Source organism: Rana temporaria, chromosome 8 (assembly GCF_905171775.1).
Source record: "Rana temporaria chromosome 8, aRanTem1.1, whole genome shotgun sequence".
Classification (NCBI taxonomy): domain Eukaryota; kingdom Metazoa; phylum Chordata; class Amphibia; order Anura; family Ranidae; genus Rana; species Rana temporaria.
Window position 1 is genome coordinate 161,855,952 of NC_053496.1, and position 16,062 is coordinate 161,872,013.

A 16,062-nucleotide genomic window follows, 5' to 3' on the forward strand; every position below is an offset into this window, starting at 1 on the left:
GTGTGGGATGTACCCAATTCCTTTAGGGACTGTTGCACCACACGTTTGACAAGATATGCTGAGTTTCCGTCTCTTTTTCCCCAACCACCCGGGCATTACAAGGATCGCATAAGGATTTGCCTTCCGGGACTCGGGTCCCACATCCCCAGCAGGCTCTGTGGTCAGAGCGGCTATCATGGTGGTGGTAGTGGTGACTGGAGGAGGAATGGAAACATCTCCACTGATGGTGGGTCTCAGACGGAGAGTCGCATCTGGACCTAGATGAAGAATGTTGCGCCCTGGCAAGGTCCCTATCGACTAGAGCCAATAATTGATGATCTAATCTGGCAGGGCTATAAGAAAGCAAATAAGAAGAAAAAGGGAGGGGGGACCAAGACCAGCAATTAGTGTCTTCTGATGAAATAACCATGTGAATTCCACCCCCCTTCCCCTCATCCGCACATACCTTGTGCGAGAGGGCTGGCCACACAAAGGCAGAGACTTGTCCATGAATCTCAGACAATCGATCAAAGACACAGACCGGGAAGATTCGGACACCACTCGGACTAGGAACCTAAGCACCAGAGAAGCAGTCCACTTTTTAGTATATATGCACTCCTTTATCTTTTTTTTTTTAATACTTCCCCTTTAAGAGGATGAAGATCAGTCACAGGAACAAAGAAAGCAAAAGGGATTACCTTGTTCTAGGTGGTGCTGGACTCCGGGATGCTGTCGCTGGCTGCCCACAGGTATCCCAACCTGACAGGGGCTCCAAGCGTTTTAAACCCCCTGCTGAAATTATGTAATTTCCGGCCTCCGTCGCTTACCTGCGCCATGGAGACCGGTCGAACGACGCCTGTGCAGCCACAGGACCCCTTGCCGTTCCGTGCATGCGCATAACCAAGCCTCAGAGTCACTGAGACCTTGATGCTACTGGCGGCCGGAGTCACAGAAGGGATGCAGCGTCCTCCAATGCAGAAGCGCTCCATGCACTATGAAGACCAATGGGAAGGAAAGAAACAAACAGCTAAAAGGAAGGCTAAGACAAGACAACACACAAAAACTGCTGCCATGGAATAGTGAAACCAGACCTTGCCAGCCGAGAAGGAGCTTCTGCCGACTTCCATCCTGGTATACAAAGGCCAGTTCCCTTCCACCATATGGGTATTAAGGCCCAAGAACCGCTCGCCCGCTCATAGCTGGGCCCTGGGATGCACCGCACAGCTGCCACCAGGAGCAGGAGTGCCCCTTTAGGAAGAAGGGTGTTATATTTCTTCCTTTTGGTGCGAAGCGGTGGGGGGGATATGTGGAAAGGTCACCCTGTGTAACATGGTTTTAGCAAGCTGGGTTCATATTCCCCTCGGGAAGAGAGCTCAGAGCTCGCACTTGGAGAAAGCTCCACCCTAGATCCAGGAGGCAGACTTGGCCCCCGACCGAGCAGCACAAAGCTGACCAAATAAGCTCCAGGAGGGAGTTTGATCAAGCAAGACTGAGTAAGCCAGGAGACTGAACTTTGTGTTATACAGTGATGGTGGAACCTCCTGCGAGGGAAGATTGCTGTTATTTTCTTTCAACTTTGTTTCCTTTAAATAAAATTGGGCTGCCATGGCCTTAAAAATACAGTCTGGACTGACTGGTGTTCCTGAAATTGCATACACCACTTGAGCATAATCCCCCCAGATCTTTACACCATGTTCCTCAACAGATGGCACTGCCTGCCTGACAGAAGAACGAGGCAGCTCCAAAATTTACAAATGTGCCCTGTGCTGCCTCTAAAGTTATATGGTCAATGTAATTGCATCTATGTATATAGTCTATGTTGACTCCCTAGTTAAAGAGTGAGTGAGTGAGAAACTTATATAGCGCAACACATGCGAACTGAATCGCCTCTGGGCGCTTTGGTATCCATTCCCTGGGCCTTCAGAAGAGATGGGTCTTGATCTTTCTCCTGAAGGCCAGGTGATTCACCTCCAATCAGATGGCGGTTGGTAGAGCGTTCCATAGTTTTGGTCCTAGGAACCGCAAATCTTCGTTCTCCTTCGCGTAACTCCACTTTTTTTGAGGAAAAAAAACATTCCCCTCTGGGTGTTCTATGAACATTGTTGCAGATTCCAACCTTTTGCTACTCTGAAGAAAGAGCTGTTTGTCTGTGTCCATGTGCAAAATCATTGTGAATGGGAGCGATTTTATAATCAATCGGCTGCTGCACTTTCCTGGGTCTATTTAGGAAAGAGGCATGGGGCTGCATCCCTTTAGACATGATTATTTTTTTTCCTTTGGGAATATATCAACAAAAATCTAATTTGTGTTGCAGGGGATGCACAAAATCTAATTTGTATATAAGGCCTCGTACACACGGACGGACTGTCCGATGAAAACGGTCCGCCGGACCGTTTTCATCGGACATGTCCGCTCTGAGATTTCTGTCTGATGGTTGTACACACAATCAAACAGAAATTCGCGCGGACACGATACGCGGTAACGTGGCCGCGCCATCGCCGCAACGATGACGCAGCGGCGTGCGCGGCCCTAGAAGGTCAATGCTTCCACGCATGCGTCGAATCACTTTGACGCATGCATGGACGTGTCCGGTGAGTCTGTACAGACGACCAAACATGTCCGACGGACAGGCTTTCAGCGGACATGTTTCTTAGCATGCTAAGAAACATTTGTCCGCTGGAAACCTGTCCGATCCGCCAGAAAATTGTCCGGTCGGACTTTCAGACGACCGAACATGTCCGCTGAAACTGGTCTGCGGACCAGTTTCAGCAGACATGTTCGGTCGTGTGTACGGGGCCTTAGTGCAGACTTCTGGGAAAATCAGTGAGCCAATCACGAAAATAGGAAATGCTTTCTGTGCATCTGTAATATTCTGTATAATGCATTGCTTTTTACATAAAATTCTACTGCTGCAGATTGAAAAGGAAAGATAATTTTTAGTAACATTCAAATACAATATGGCTTATGTGGCAATGTATATGCTATATTATTTTTTCTATTTGCTATTTTTTTCCCACAAAAGTGGAGTTACCTTTTAAAGCGGAGCTCCACCCAAAAGGCGAAGATCCTCTTGTCTTCCTCCACTGCCACATTTGGCACCTTTCGGGGGGGATTTTAACAGGTACCCGCTCCCACGTACGGCTGAGTTCACCATAGAAACACTATACTACTCTGAGGGGGTGATCATGGATTTTTTCACTTGTTTGCTGTTACAATGATCATCATTATAACAGCAAAGTTTTCAGCTGTCATCACTGGGTTAATAAACTTGTAATGTTGTTGTATTTTTTAGCTATGACTAAGCACTAGTTTCAGTGCGAAACGCGTCAGTGGTCGGGTTTTATTTTATGTTGCTGTGATTTGTAGTGCTGTCCTTCTTTTAATAAAGGCTGTCCAGAAACAATTTTTGTTCCTGCTTTGCTAAGTGCATTGCCTGCACCTGAGTTGTCTGCAACGGAGGATATTCATCTGGGTTCCCACTTGGAGCAGCTACTTCCTTTTCCCTTACCATGTGATAGCTAATACTATAAAAAAAAAACTCCTGCTCTACTACAGAGAATAAAGCAAACAAATAAAGTGCAAAAATGTGCATGTCTGTTGTGGTGGCTGTGTAACACAAATAGTGTACCCACATAAACTATGAAGCAAAATAATAATCAAACAATGAAGCGCTACCTAAATGAACAAAAAAATGGTAACTAAAAAAAACATACATAAAATTAAAAAGTTGTGACTAGAATGATAATAGTCCTTGCATCCACTGCATTAATGTGAAAAATCTCCTAATATAACAGAAAAACCACTATAGTAAAAAGCACACATATTGATTATTTTAACACAGTGCACATTATATATATATATATATATATATATATATATATATATATATATATATATATATATATATATATATATATATATATATATATATATATATATATATATTGTGAGGGATTAGCTCGTGGGGATCACCTTTTCTGAAATCACAGTCTGTAAGCAGGCACTTTCTTTTAAGTCTGGCGGATGCCAGATTTTATTTGTAAATGGTTTGCAGATTAAAATAAACAAAACAGTAAATTAAATCCTTGCCGTCCGGCGCTAAACTAAACAAACAGGATCTCCTCTCTATAGAGTGTGGGGCTGGTCCCCGTCACCCACAAAACATGTAGTAAAGCAAACCTTTTCAGTCCAGCACTCAGCGCTCCCCTCACTCAGGCCCCTTCCTGAGTTTCAAGCCAGAGCTCTGTTGTGCTCTCTTCCTGGTCATTTAAAGTCCAGCTGATTGTGGACTCCAGTGGACCCAAACATCCGGACCGGAACCCTAGCCAGGCCCAGAGGCTGTAAAACCCGGACCGGATTCCGGTTCAGTCCCTCATAATGGAACGTATGCGAGGTGAAATGTACCTATGATCATGTATCGCACCTCGCATACTGTCACAATATATATAACCCTCAAAAATTCCACTCGCCTCCTCGCATTTTGCGAGTGGAATTTAGTGCAGGGCGAGTGAGGTACAGGGAAAGAGCAGGCTTACAGTTTCCTGGCTGAAGCGATCAGCCAGGAAACTGTCACCCGGAGGACACCGAGCGGCATGGCTGGACTGAAGCTGCAGCCGTCTCCTCCTCACACGCACACAGCGGGCATCTCCCACTGTGTGTTACGTACAGAGCTGGGTCTGTGTTCGGCAGCTCCGTGTAACAAGGTTCCACCCCGCTAGACCGGCTTGTGTAAAAGTAGATCCGCCTATCACACGAGCCGGTCTAGGGGGGCAGGATCTTGTTACACGGAGCCGCCGAACACAGACCCAGCTCCGTAACACACAGTGGGAGATGCTCGCTGTGTGTGTGTGAACCGGGCGCATCAAGGCAATGGTGAGTCTGGAGTGATGGGGCAAGGTGACACTGTATTTGATGGGGCACAGTAAAACTGCATTTAAAGGGCCATGGTGACACTGCATTTGATAAGGGAAACAGGAAACAGCATTTAAACGGCCATGGTGACGCTGCATTTGATGGGGCACAGTGAAACTGCATTTAAAGGGCCACGGTGACGCTGCATTTGATGGGGCACTGCGACGATGCAATTGATGGGGCACGGTGAAGCTGCATTTGATGAGGCACAATGACGCTGCATTTGATGGGGCACGGTGACGCTGCAATTGATGGGGCACAGTGACGCTGCAATTGATGGGGCACGGTGACGCTGCAATTGATGGGGCACGGTGACGCTGCGATTGATGGGGCACTGCGACACTGCAATTGATGGGGCATGGCGATGCTGCATTTGATGGGGCACTGCGACACTGCAATTGATGGGGCACGGTAATGTTGCATTTTATGGGTGCTGCAATTCATGGGGCACGGTGATGCTGCAATTGATGGGGCACGGTGAGGCTGCGTTCATGGGCACAGTGAGGCTGCATTCATGGGCACAGTGAGGCTGTGTTCATGGGCACAGTGAGACTGCATTTATTGGCACCATAAAGCTGCATTTGATGGGCACAGTGAGGCTGCACTGATGGGTACTGATATGTTTTAAGTTAATATTGTTAACGTTGTTGTTAATAATATTTATTTTTGGAACTTAATTCTGCTTAAAACATTTAACAGTGTCATTTCATGAGATAATTTACAAGAGCGTGTTTAGGGGCGGACTTAGGGGTGGGGCAGGGGAGGGATTTGGGTGGTGCAACTAGTGGCTAGTAACTCTTAAGGCCTGGCTAGTGGCTCAGGGCTTGAAATTTTGAGCCCTGTGAATATAAATATATATACACACATTTTGTTTTCCCCTTCACTGATATGCAGCACCCCCCCCCCTCTGACAGGGAGATCCGCTCTCCCTGTCAGCGTGAACAGAGGAATTCTGTTTACCGGCACTTCCTGGTTCACATGATGATCAGCTGTGATTGGTCACAGCTGATCACGTGGTAAGAAGCCTCTGTCACAGGCTTCTTATCACATTCGGAGATGCAGGGTGTCAGACTGACATGCCGCACTCGCGATCGGCATGCTAGAAGTCATATGACGCCCAGTCAACAGTCAGTATAACAGAACCACTTCCCGACCGTCAATATGCTATAGGCCGGGCGGGAAGTGGTTAAAAACATTTTTAAGGGATATTTATTATAGCAAAAAGTAAAAAATATTGTTTTTTTTTTCAAAATTGCCTCTTTTTGGTTTATAGCACAAAAAAACCTAGAGGTGATCAAATACCACCAAAAGAAAGCTCCATTTGTGAGAAATTTTGTTTGGGTACAGCGTCGGTGACGCAGCGCCGTATCGCAAAAAATGGCCTGGTCATTAGGCAGTCCAATCTTCCGGTCTGTAAGTGGTTAAGATAAAAATAAAATGTTATTATTATTGTTTATTATTATTAATTTGTTACGTTATATTTGTTTAGATGCGGCATTTGTTATTACGGATAATTCATAACTTTGGATAAATTTATATTAGTTACATTCACTAACAGCCAAATTTGAAAGGAAATTCTAATACCTATAATTTAATAGTTAGTAATAATAAGAACGAAAATCCAAAAATTTAAAACAATAACTTTCCGATTTTTCCGGGTTTTTGAATTTTCATTCTTGTTTTAGGATTTCTGAAATTTCCGAAATTTGGATATTGGAAATTGGAAAATCCGAAAATTTGAAATTTCGGAAATTTGAAAATCCGAAAATTTGAAATTTTGGAAATCCGAATTTTCAGTTTTCAAATTTACGAATTTCCAAGATTTCGAATTTTCGGATTTCAGAATATTCTGAAAAATTCGGAATTTCCGATATTTCCGAATTAATGAATTTGTCTAAATTTGTTAAACGAATTTGGAACTAAACGAATTGCACATGTCTATTGAGATACAGGTATACTTGTGTGTCAATACAGGGTCCTGTACCTACAAAGATCTACCTGTATCTCCATTTCTACTCTTCCCTATACATCATATTGTCTAATACAAAAGGACAGATACACTTTTAGATGTGTTTCTCATAATGTCTTGGCTCCTTGTATAAATAAACTGTCCACCGTATGGTCACCTTTAATACTTACTCCCAGAGCCTTTGGTTTACCCTTCAGAAATGTTTGGAAAAATGGTAAAGATGGGTCCTTATTTTGGGGTATGATGGCGGACAGCTGCCATTGTGGTGCCCCAGTGGGGACACTCCAGTTCTGGTTTGTAGGAGGGCCGTAGTACATGGGGTGTTGGGGACTGACGTTCTGAAAATAAGATGCTACGGGCACATTTGACGCTGGGACTGCAAATGGAGCCGTTCTCGTTTGATTCTCATAAGATGGAGTCCTGCTCATTAGAGTCTCATAAGATGAAGCCCTGGTCATTAGAGTCTCATAGATATGAGATGTGTCTTCTCTCGTAGGAACTGACATCATGAAATCTAAAATAGAAGAAAAAGGTTTAAAAAGTTAAAACCAGGGTTTTGCATGTCTTCCCAAATAAATCAACACAACAGTGCTTCAATATTTTGCTGAATCACTGTTGTAACGGAATGACCGGTGACACCCAGAGACTTTTGAAGGATGGGGGGTACTCCTGTGCCCCTTTGGGCATAGGGTGACTGAGAAATAATAATTATACATTTCATGAGATGGGACATTACTGATAATTCATGTTTTGCAGATATCTTGGAATATTACAAGTTGTTAAAGTCTGACTCCAAATGGAGTGTTTTCATTCAATGGGGGGACACATGCTTTTGAGGTGTTAATTGCGTCTGCTCCTAGACATTCCATTGTGAGATGCTAATTAAGTCTGTAAAGGTCAGATGTCTAGCTTTTACTGTAGTAATTAGGTCATGTTAATTATGTCAGACCGGTGCCAAAACGTCTGACATAGGAATGTGTATTATGCAGGTGAATCGCGTCCGAACGTCTGGGGCATAATTAACTCCTCTGAATGTCATTATCTAAAAGAATGTGATTGAAACCCCATTGTGTGATGTGTGGGTGGAGAGTTTCTTTGTTCCTTTGATTAACTGTAACATGCCTGTACTGTATATAAGAGAGCTAACCATTAAAGCATTAGTTCATTCGTTTGAATCAGAAAGAACAGAGCTTGTCTCGTCTTAATTCTGGGGGAATGGATCGTGTCTGTTGGATGGTTGGAGTGTCGGATAAGCTGTCGTGGGTTGATGGAAGGGAATATCGTAAACGCTGGTGACTGTTACAACTGTATTAGGAGAAGGCTAATATAAAAATATATTTTTGTGCATACAGAAAAGAATGGTTGGATCCCCTGTAAGTCAAATCATTCTTTGAATGGCACAACTTAAGCTGGCCATTGACTGAGCAGTTGCAGGAAAATTGCTAGATTCCTACATCAACACTATCCGTGTTGATGGGGGAATCCTTCCCATGGAGCCATTGTGTTCTCCCATATATATATTAGGGTTAAAAAAGTCTGGAAACTTTATAAGGAGCCCTTGTTTAACCACGTGTTCCCCGAGGACGTCATATGATGTCCTCGACTTTGTGCGGTGATATCTGAATGATGCCTGCAGCTACAGACATCATTCAGATATCACCGTCTTCAGCCGCCGATTCTCTGCACGATAAGAATGATCAAAGCGGTAGTTCCGCCGCTTGATCGTTCTTATAGGCAGCGGGAGGGAACGTTCCACCCTCCCGCCACCATCCGGGGCTTCTCCGCGCTCTCCCGTGCCATCGGGGGCCCGGAGAATGAATCGGCCGGTGCTGGCTGGGAAGCATAGAGATGACTGGTGACCAGATGTCACCAGTCATCTCTATGACCGTCGGAGGCCCGGGCATTATGACGTCACGCCCCCGTTACCCGGAAGTAAATAAAGCCGCAATCGCGGCTGTCGGAATGAGATCGTTTTTTTTTTCACAATCTCATGCTTGTAAGCCTGGAGGAGAGATGTGGGGTCTTATTGACCCCACATCTCTGCATAAAGAGGACCTGTCACAGCGATTCCTATTACAAGGGATGTTTACATTCCTTGTAATAGTAATAAAAGTGATAATAAATGTTTTTTTTTTTTAAAGTGTAAAAAAAAAAAAAAATGAAGTGAAATAAAAAAACAAATATATAAATATATATATATATATATATATATATATATATATATATATATATATATTAAACGCCTGTGTCCCCAGTAGCTCGCACTCAGAACTGAACACGCATGTAAGTCCCGCCCACATATGTAAACGCCATTTAAACATCACATGTGAGGTATCGTCGTGTGTGTTAGAGCGTGTGCAAAAATTCTAGCACTAGACCTCCTCTGTAACTCAAAAATAGTAACCTGTAAAAAAAATTAAAGCATCGCCTATGGAGATTTTTAAGTACCAAAGTTTGGCGCCATTCCATGAGTGTGAGCAATTTTAAAGTGTGTCATGTTAGGTATCTATTTACTCGACGTAACATCATCTTTCACATTATACAAAAAAAATGGGCTAACTTTACTGTTTTGTTATTTGTTAATTCATGAAACCGTTTTTTTTCCCCCAAAAAAGGCGTTTGAAAAATTATTGCGCAAATACCATACGGCAAATACCGTAGGAAAAAAGTTGCAATGACCGCCATTTTATTCCCTAGGGTGTCTGCTAAAAAAAATATATATAATGTTTGGGGTTCTGAGTAATTTTTTAGCAAAGAAATTGAGATTTTTACATGAAGGAGAGAAGTGCCAAAGTAGGCCCGGTGGACAAGTGGTTAAAGAGATCAGGAGTAGACAGGTGTTTGTAGTCCAAATCCAGGGCGTAGTCTTGGGTGACTGTGACAGACTCACCTTGGACAGAGGCTTTTGGAGGGCAATGAATGCTAGCCTCTTGCCTACCGATCACCGGCCCTGGCATTTGGGGGGACGGTGCTCTTTGTGAGCTGTATGCCTGGGGACTCTTAAGGTGATGTTACTTTGGATTCAGGTCCCAGTCCCCCTAATACACGCAGACTATGGGAACCCTATGTATGCCATATTAAAAAGAGTGACTGATTCATAATGTTGGGACACATACTGTTAGGAGATGCCGATTTCAACTCCAGCCACCTGTTGTCTGCTATAATGTAAATGAGTCTAGTATAACTTCTAAGAGTCTTTCACCCATTGTTGCTTGTGCTAATTAACCCTGCAATTGTATGAAGGAGTTCTGTGTTGATATGTATGATAATGTGTATTGTAGTTAGGGATTTACATCAGCTGCTTTAAGGGGTTAGTTAATTAGCTCATGTTAATTTATGTTTCTGGCTACAGGTGTATTGTTAGAGTAATATGAGCAGGAGGTCGGAACCTCCTCCTCCTCCTCAACTGTATATAAGACTTGTATTCTGGTTATAATAAACAGTCCATGTTCAGCAATCAAACGAGTATCGTCTTGTTTGTAGTTGTCAGCGGTTGGAATATCTGATATCTATATTCAGACTGGAAGGAAGCGGTATATGAGGAAAGCACTCAAGCGGAGTGTGGGATGTTTCATTACAGTGACCTTACTGCCTTTCCATAGACACAGTACAGTTAGTGAGAATTTTCATCCTAGGACAGTAAATGTAAAAAACAAAAGCCTTTAAAAAGGAAACTGATGCATCCATCACATCTAAGCACCTGTAAATTGCAATATTAAACTTTTTATTTTTGAGGTTAGAGACAAATATATACTATATTGTCAAACGTATTGGGACGCCTGTCTTTACACAAACTTGCACTTTAATGGCATCCCAGTCTAGGGTTCAATATTGTTGGACTACCCTTTGCAGCTATAACAGCTTCAACTCTTCTGGGAAGCCTGCCCAGTGCCCACAAGGTTTAGGAGTGTGTCTATGGGAATGTTTGACCATTCCTCCAGTAGCGCATTTGTGAGGTCAGGCACTGACGTGGACGAGAAGGTCTGGCTTGCAGTCTTGCACTGGTCCAAAACATTTGGTGGAGAGGGGATTATAATGTGGGGTTGTTTTTTAGGAGTTGGACTTGGCTCCTTAGTCCTAGTGAAGGGAACTCCTAAGACCTCAGCATACCAAGCCATTTTTAGCAATTTTATGCTCCCAACCTTGTCAGAACAGTTTGCGGATGGCCCCTTCCTGTTCCAACATGACTGTGCACCAGTGCACAAAGCAAGAACAAGAAAGACATGGATGAGCGAGTTTGGGGTGGAGGAACTTGACTGGCCTGCACCTCAACCCAATAGAACATCTTTGGGATGAATTAGAGCAGACACTGCGAGCCAGGCCTTCTTGTGTAACATCAGTGCCTGATCTCACAAATGTATTTTCTAGAAGAATGGTCAACCATTCCCATAGACACGCTCCTAAACCTTGAGGACAGCCTTTGCCGAAGAGTTGACTCCGATATAGCTGCAAAGGGTGCGCCAAACCAATATTGAACCCTATGGACTGCGAGTCTGCGACTAAGGTGCCATTAATCAATTTCATGTGCATGTAAAGGCAGGTGTCCCAATACTTTTGGTAATATAGTGCATATCTTTATTTTTTTCAATATACATACAAGTATAAAAGATAAAGCCACTGCAAAATGTGGAAATATCTTAAATGCATACCTCCCAACAAAAACAATAATAGTAATGGGACAATAGAGAGACACGCTGCCAAATGAGAACACTGGTGACTGCAACCAGGAGGGTCTCAAGAGGAGCCATAGGGATGTCTTCACTAACCTATTAGAGGACTAAGATACTGAACTACTGTTGGGCAACTGAGGTGCTGATACTGAACTACTGTTGGGCAACTGCATCTCTTTAAAAGAGAAGTATGCTTTTTTTTTTTTTTATTAACCAGTTAACAACCGCCCTATAGAAGAAATACATCTACAAGGCGGTTGCTTAACTCTCTGGGGCGCGCACACGGGAATCTCCGTGACCGCCGGGTCCGGATCACGGATCATGGTAAATCGCTGCTGATAGCGGCGGTTTACCACGTGATCGCTCCGTCCAATGACGGAACGATCACATGTAAACAAACCGGCGTCATGTGATGACGCCGGTTCCTCCCTCTCCTCTCTGTACCGAACGGTACAGTGTGAGAGAGGAAAGGGGAGAGAGCGGAAGCAGCAGCAGCTGCTGCGGGCTGGATCTGTGACAAATGCAGTCACAGATCCAGCCATCCATCCCTCCCTGTGCAATACTCTGCAATAACACCAATACTCTGCAATGCCCCCATACTCTGCAATATCCCCATACTCTGCAATACCCCAAACTACTCTGCAATACCCCAAAATACTCTGCAATACCCCAAAATACCCTGCAACGTCGCCTATGGGGATTTTTAAGTAGCGAAGTTTGGCGCCATTCCACGAGCGTGTGCAATTTTGAAGGGTGACATGTTGGGTATCTATTTACTCGGCGTAACTTCATCTTTCACATTTATGCAAAAGAATGAAGAAAAAATACTAAATTTGCTAAATTTTATAACAGAAACAAAGTCAAATTCATTTTTTTTACAGAATTTTCAGTCTTTTTTCTCTTATAGCGCAAAAAATAAAAAACCCAACGATGATTAAATACCACCAAATAAAAGCTCTATTTGTGTGAAAAAAAAGGACGAAAATTTCATTTGGGTACAATGTTGTATGACTAAGTAATTGTCATTCAAATTGTGAGAGCACCGAAAGCTGAAAATTGGTCTGATTATTAAGTGGGTTTACGTGCCCAGTGGTCAAGTGGTTAAAGATTCATACTTACCTAGGTGGATGGAGCACCAGACCGATGCTGCAGCTGTCCCCTGCCATCTCTGCACTAAGAACTGAGCCACCAAACATTGCCGATGGCTCGTGTAGCAAGGGTTGGCTATTATACTTATAATATAGAGACAATTTCTGTGTGATTAATGTGGAGTTGACTCCCTCTACTGTTTGCTGGACTCTATGTGTTAATTTCCTTTCCTGTGTGAAGATTCAGAGCAAAGCATCATGGGATGTGTAGTTCAGAATGCTAAAGCGACTATGCCAGCAGGACTGACCGGAACTACAAAGAACAGAATGCTGAGTGGACAGAACAGACTGCTGGAAGAGGATCTAAAAAGGCAGGTGCGGCCTATGACAGTCTCTCTGGATACCGTTTTGACTCTGCCAGCAGGAGGTCTGTGTGACAGGGAGTTGCTGATTCGTGGCCTACACAGCGGGAAGCCGGACAGCCATACCCAGAGATGAATATGACCGGAATTAAACAGGTGCCTACAAAAAGAGGATAAATGAAACGCAGTAAGCCAATTTCTACATTCTGTAAAAAGAATGGGTAATCTAGATTGTGGGTGTAGAAAGGAGTATGCCACTGGCCAGGTGATGCGAGAGAACGTGCCTAGCACAGAAGACCCCATTCCCTGAGGAAATGCAGGGTTATCATATAAGGCAGTGAGGGGATATGGGTCTGAAGACAAAAGCGCATGAAGACCTTTCCTATACCATGTGTGAAGTACAGCGAGCATCTTATTTTTGAGTTTAGATATTTACTTTAGAGTTTAGATATTTTTTAAAGTTGACCTCCAAGCAGATATAAAATACACAATTAAATGCAGTTCTGTAAATGTTACTTAGGAAGCGTTGTAAATAAGTAATCTCTGTGAACAATAAGCAGCAGGGCCACCTACAGACAGTAAAGGGCAGCAGATCCCTATCAATGGAGGCTGACTTTAGAAGCCCCAGAAGGAGGAAGTGGTGGGAGAGAGAGAGAACTGAATCACATGGGGCTGCTACTGCTGCTGTATTTTTACCCAGACCAGATGCAGAGATTAATAAGAAAGTCTTCTTATGTTCTTATAGTAAAGCCCATTCATGGGGATTTAAACTCCATTCATGATATCTGTCCTGCACACAGATGTCTGTAGTGTTTACTTATCTCTTTCCAAAGCCCTTTATGGTACCCTGTTCCTCTGTTATCAGCAAAGTCACTTGTGATAAGCTCTCTTACACAGGAGATAAAAGCAGCTGGAAATTTGTGTTGGTGAGGGAGTTTAGGCGATAGATTAGCAGAGAGCTGGTCTATTCACAGTACAGCTCTGCAAGTTTCTTCGTTCATTTACCTATGTGGATTGGGGGTGTGTGCCTTTCCTTCAATCAGCTCTCACACAGTGTAAGCCCAGACTCCCCACCCACTGCTGAAATGGGAAGAAACATTTCTAACACAATGTACACTTTCTAAAGAATGCAGAAAGGGAAAAAACTGCAGATATACAAGTAAAATGTATGTAGGGAGATTTGTTTTGATCTCTGTGTATCATCTGAGGTTGTTCACTTCACTGGGTATAGAAGAGGGTTTACAACCACTTTAACTGCAGTTGTCCATAGGTTTTTTCAGTGTATATCTTCTGTATATCCTTATGGCAGTAGGATGTATATGCTTATGACAGATTCCATGCTAGTTGAACAACAGCTGGATGATCTCCCCATGATTGCAGATCTTGTCTTCAGGTCTCCCACCAAGATAAACGCTACATCTTGTTCACCCTCAGGGGAATGTTTCTGCAACATTCATCTGGAGGTATCCTTATTAGGCCTCGTACAGACGAGGGGACATGTCCGATGAAAACGGTCCGCGGACCGTTTTCATCGGACATGTCCGCTCGGAGATTTTGGTCTGATGGTTGTGCACACCATCAAACCAAAATCCCCGCGGACAGAGAACGCGGTGACGTATAAGACACCAACGTTCTCTGACGCGGAAGTTCAATCATGCGAATCACTTCGACGTCATGCGCGGGTTCGCGGGCCAGCGGACATGTCCGATGAGTCATACTGACCATCGGACATGTCCGGTAGACATGGTTCCAGCGGACATGTTTCTTAGCATGCTAAGAAACATTTGTTCACTGGAAACCTGTCCAGTCGGACGGAAAATTGTCCGGTCAGCCCTGCACACAACCGAACATGTCCGCGGGAACTGGTCCGCGGACCAGTTTCAGCAGCCATGTTCGGTCGTGTGTACGAGGCCTCAAAGGGGTTGTAAACCCTTGTGGTTTTTCACCCTTAAAGCGGTGTTCCACACAAAAATGAAACTTCCGCCACAAGGCTTCACTTCCTGATTCCCTCAACGGGGATGGCGGCAGCAGCATCCTAGAGAAGAGCGATTGCTCGGCCTCGTCTGCCGACATTGCGGGCGTGCTGGACAGGTAAGTGAAATTTTTTAATAGTCAGCAGCTGCAGTTTTGTAGCTGCTGGCTTTTAAAAAAAAATAAAAATTTGGGTGGACCTCCGTTTTAATGCATTCTATGCATTGCGGTGAAAAACCTCTTGCAGTGCAGCAGCCCCCCAATGCCCCCATTTTACTTAACTGAACCCTCTTTCTTGCACCAGGGATAAGCACACCAGCTCTAGCCGGTGTCTCGTGTCCTTTTGGGCTAGATTGATAGCAGCGCAGACATTGGCTCCCACTGCTGTCAATCAAATCCAATGATGCGGGCGCCGGGGGCGGGGCCGAGTCCTGCTGTCTGTGTCACACACAGGTGTCCCTGAGGGAGAGCACTTCTCTGACGGGGCACTCGAGAAGAGGAGGAGCCAGAAGCGCTGCTGAGGGACCCCAGAAGAGGAGGATCAGGGCCCTTCTGTGCAAAACCAACTGCACAGAGGATGTAAGAATGTTTGTTTTTTGTTTTTTCTAAAACACAAACCTTTACAACACCTATAATAACTACTGTATACTGTATATAGCTGGGTATATGTGCACAAATCCACCAGAACTCTTGTTGGACCCTTTGGTGATAATATCTGTTAGTACATACATCCAATGTACATTTATTAATATTTTCTTATGAAAGCTTGTATTATTTCCATACTGGACTGCATAAATATACTTCTGTATGTTATATGCTGGTTTCCAACTGCTTGATTTGATTTCTGGCTAATTTCCCAGGAAGAGAATCACCTTTGCTCACAGAGGGCTCTGTCCTGGACTCCTGGTCGGAGGCACTGACAACTTTTGGGCCTCAAGAAATTAGATCGGCTGTCGGTGCATCAGAATTGATACATTTTCAAATATAAACCAAAGTTTGTAGACTCGAGAGCCCGGATTCACAAAGCACTTACGCCGATGTATAACAAGTTACGCCAACGTAAGTACAAATGTGAGCCGTCGTATCTGTGCGCCAGACTCACAAACTAAGAT

General features: G+C 44.0%; 1 protein-coding gene across 1 annotated transcript in view; it reads right to left on the reverse strand.

The window, feature by feature from the left end:
• Nucleotides 1–16,062, reverse strand: part of LOC120909304 (membrane-spanning 4-domains subfamily A member 4D-like) — a 69,525-nt gene that overhangs the window by 42,717 nt on the left and 10,746 nt on the right. Inside the window, exon 2 of the mRNA XM_040321051.1 lies at nt 7,030–7,373. Within this exon, the coding sequence (XP_040176985.1) occupies nt 7,030–7,368 (339 nt within the window). The 5' untranslated portion in view covers nt 7,369–7,373. The remainder of the gene's footprint in view (nt 1–7,029; nt 7,374–16,062) is intronic.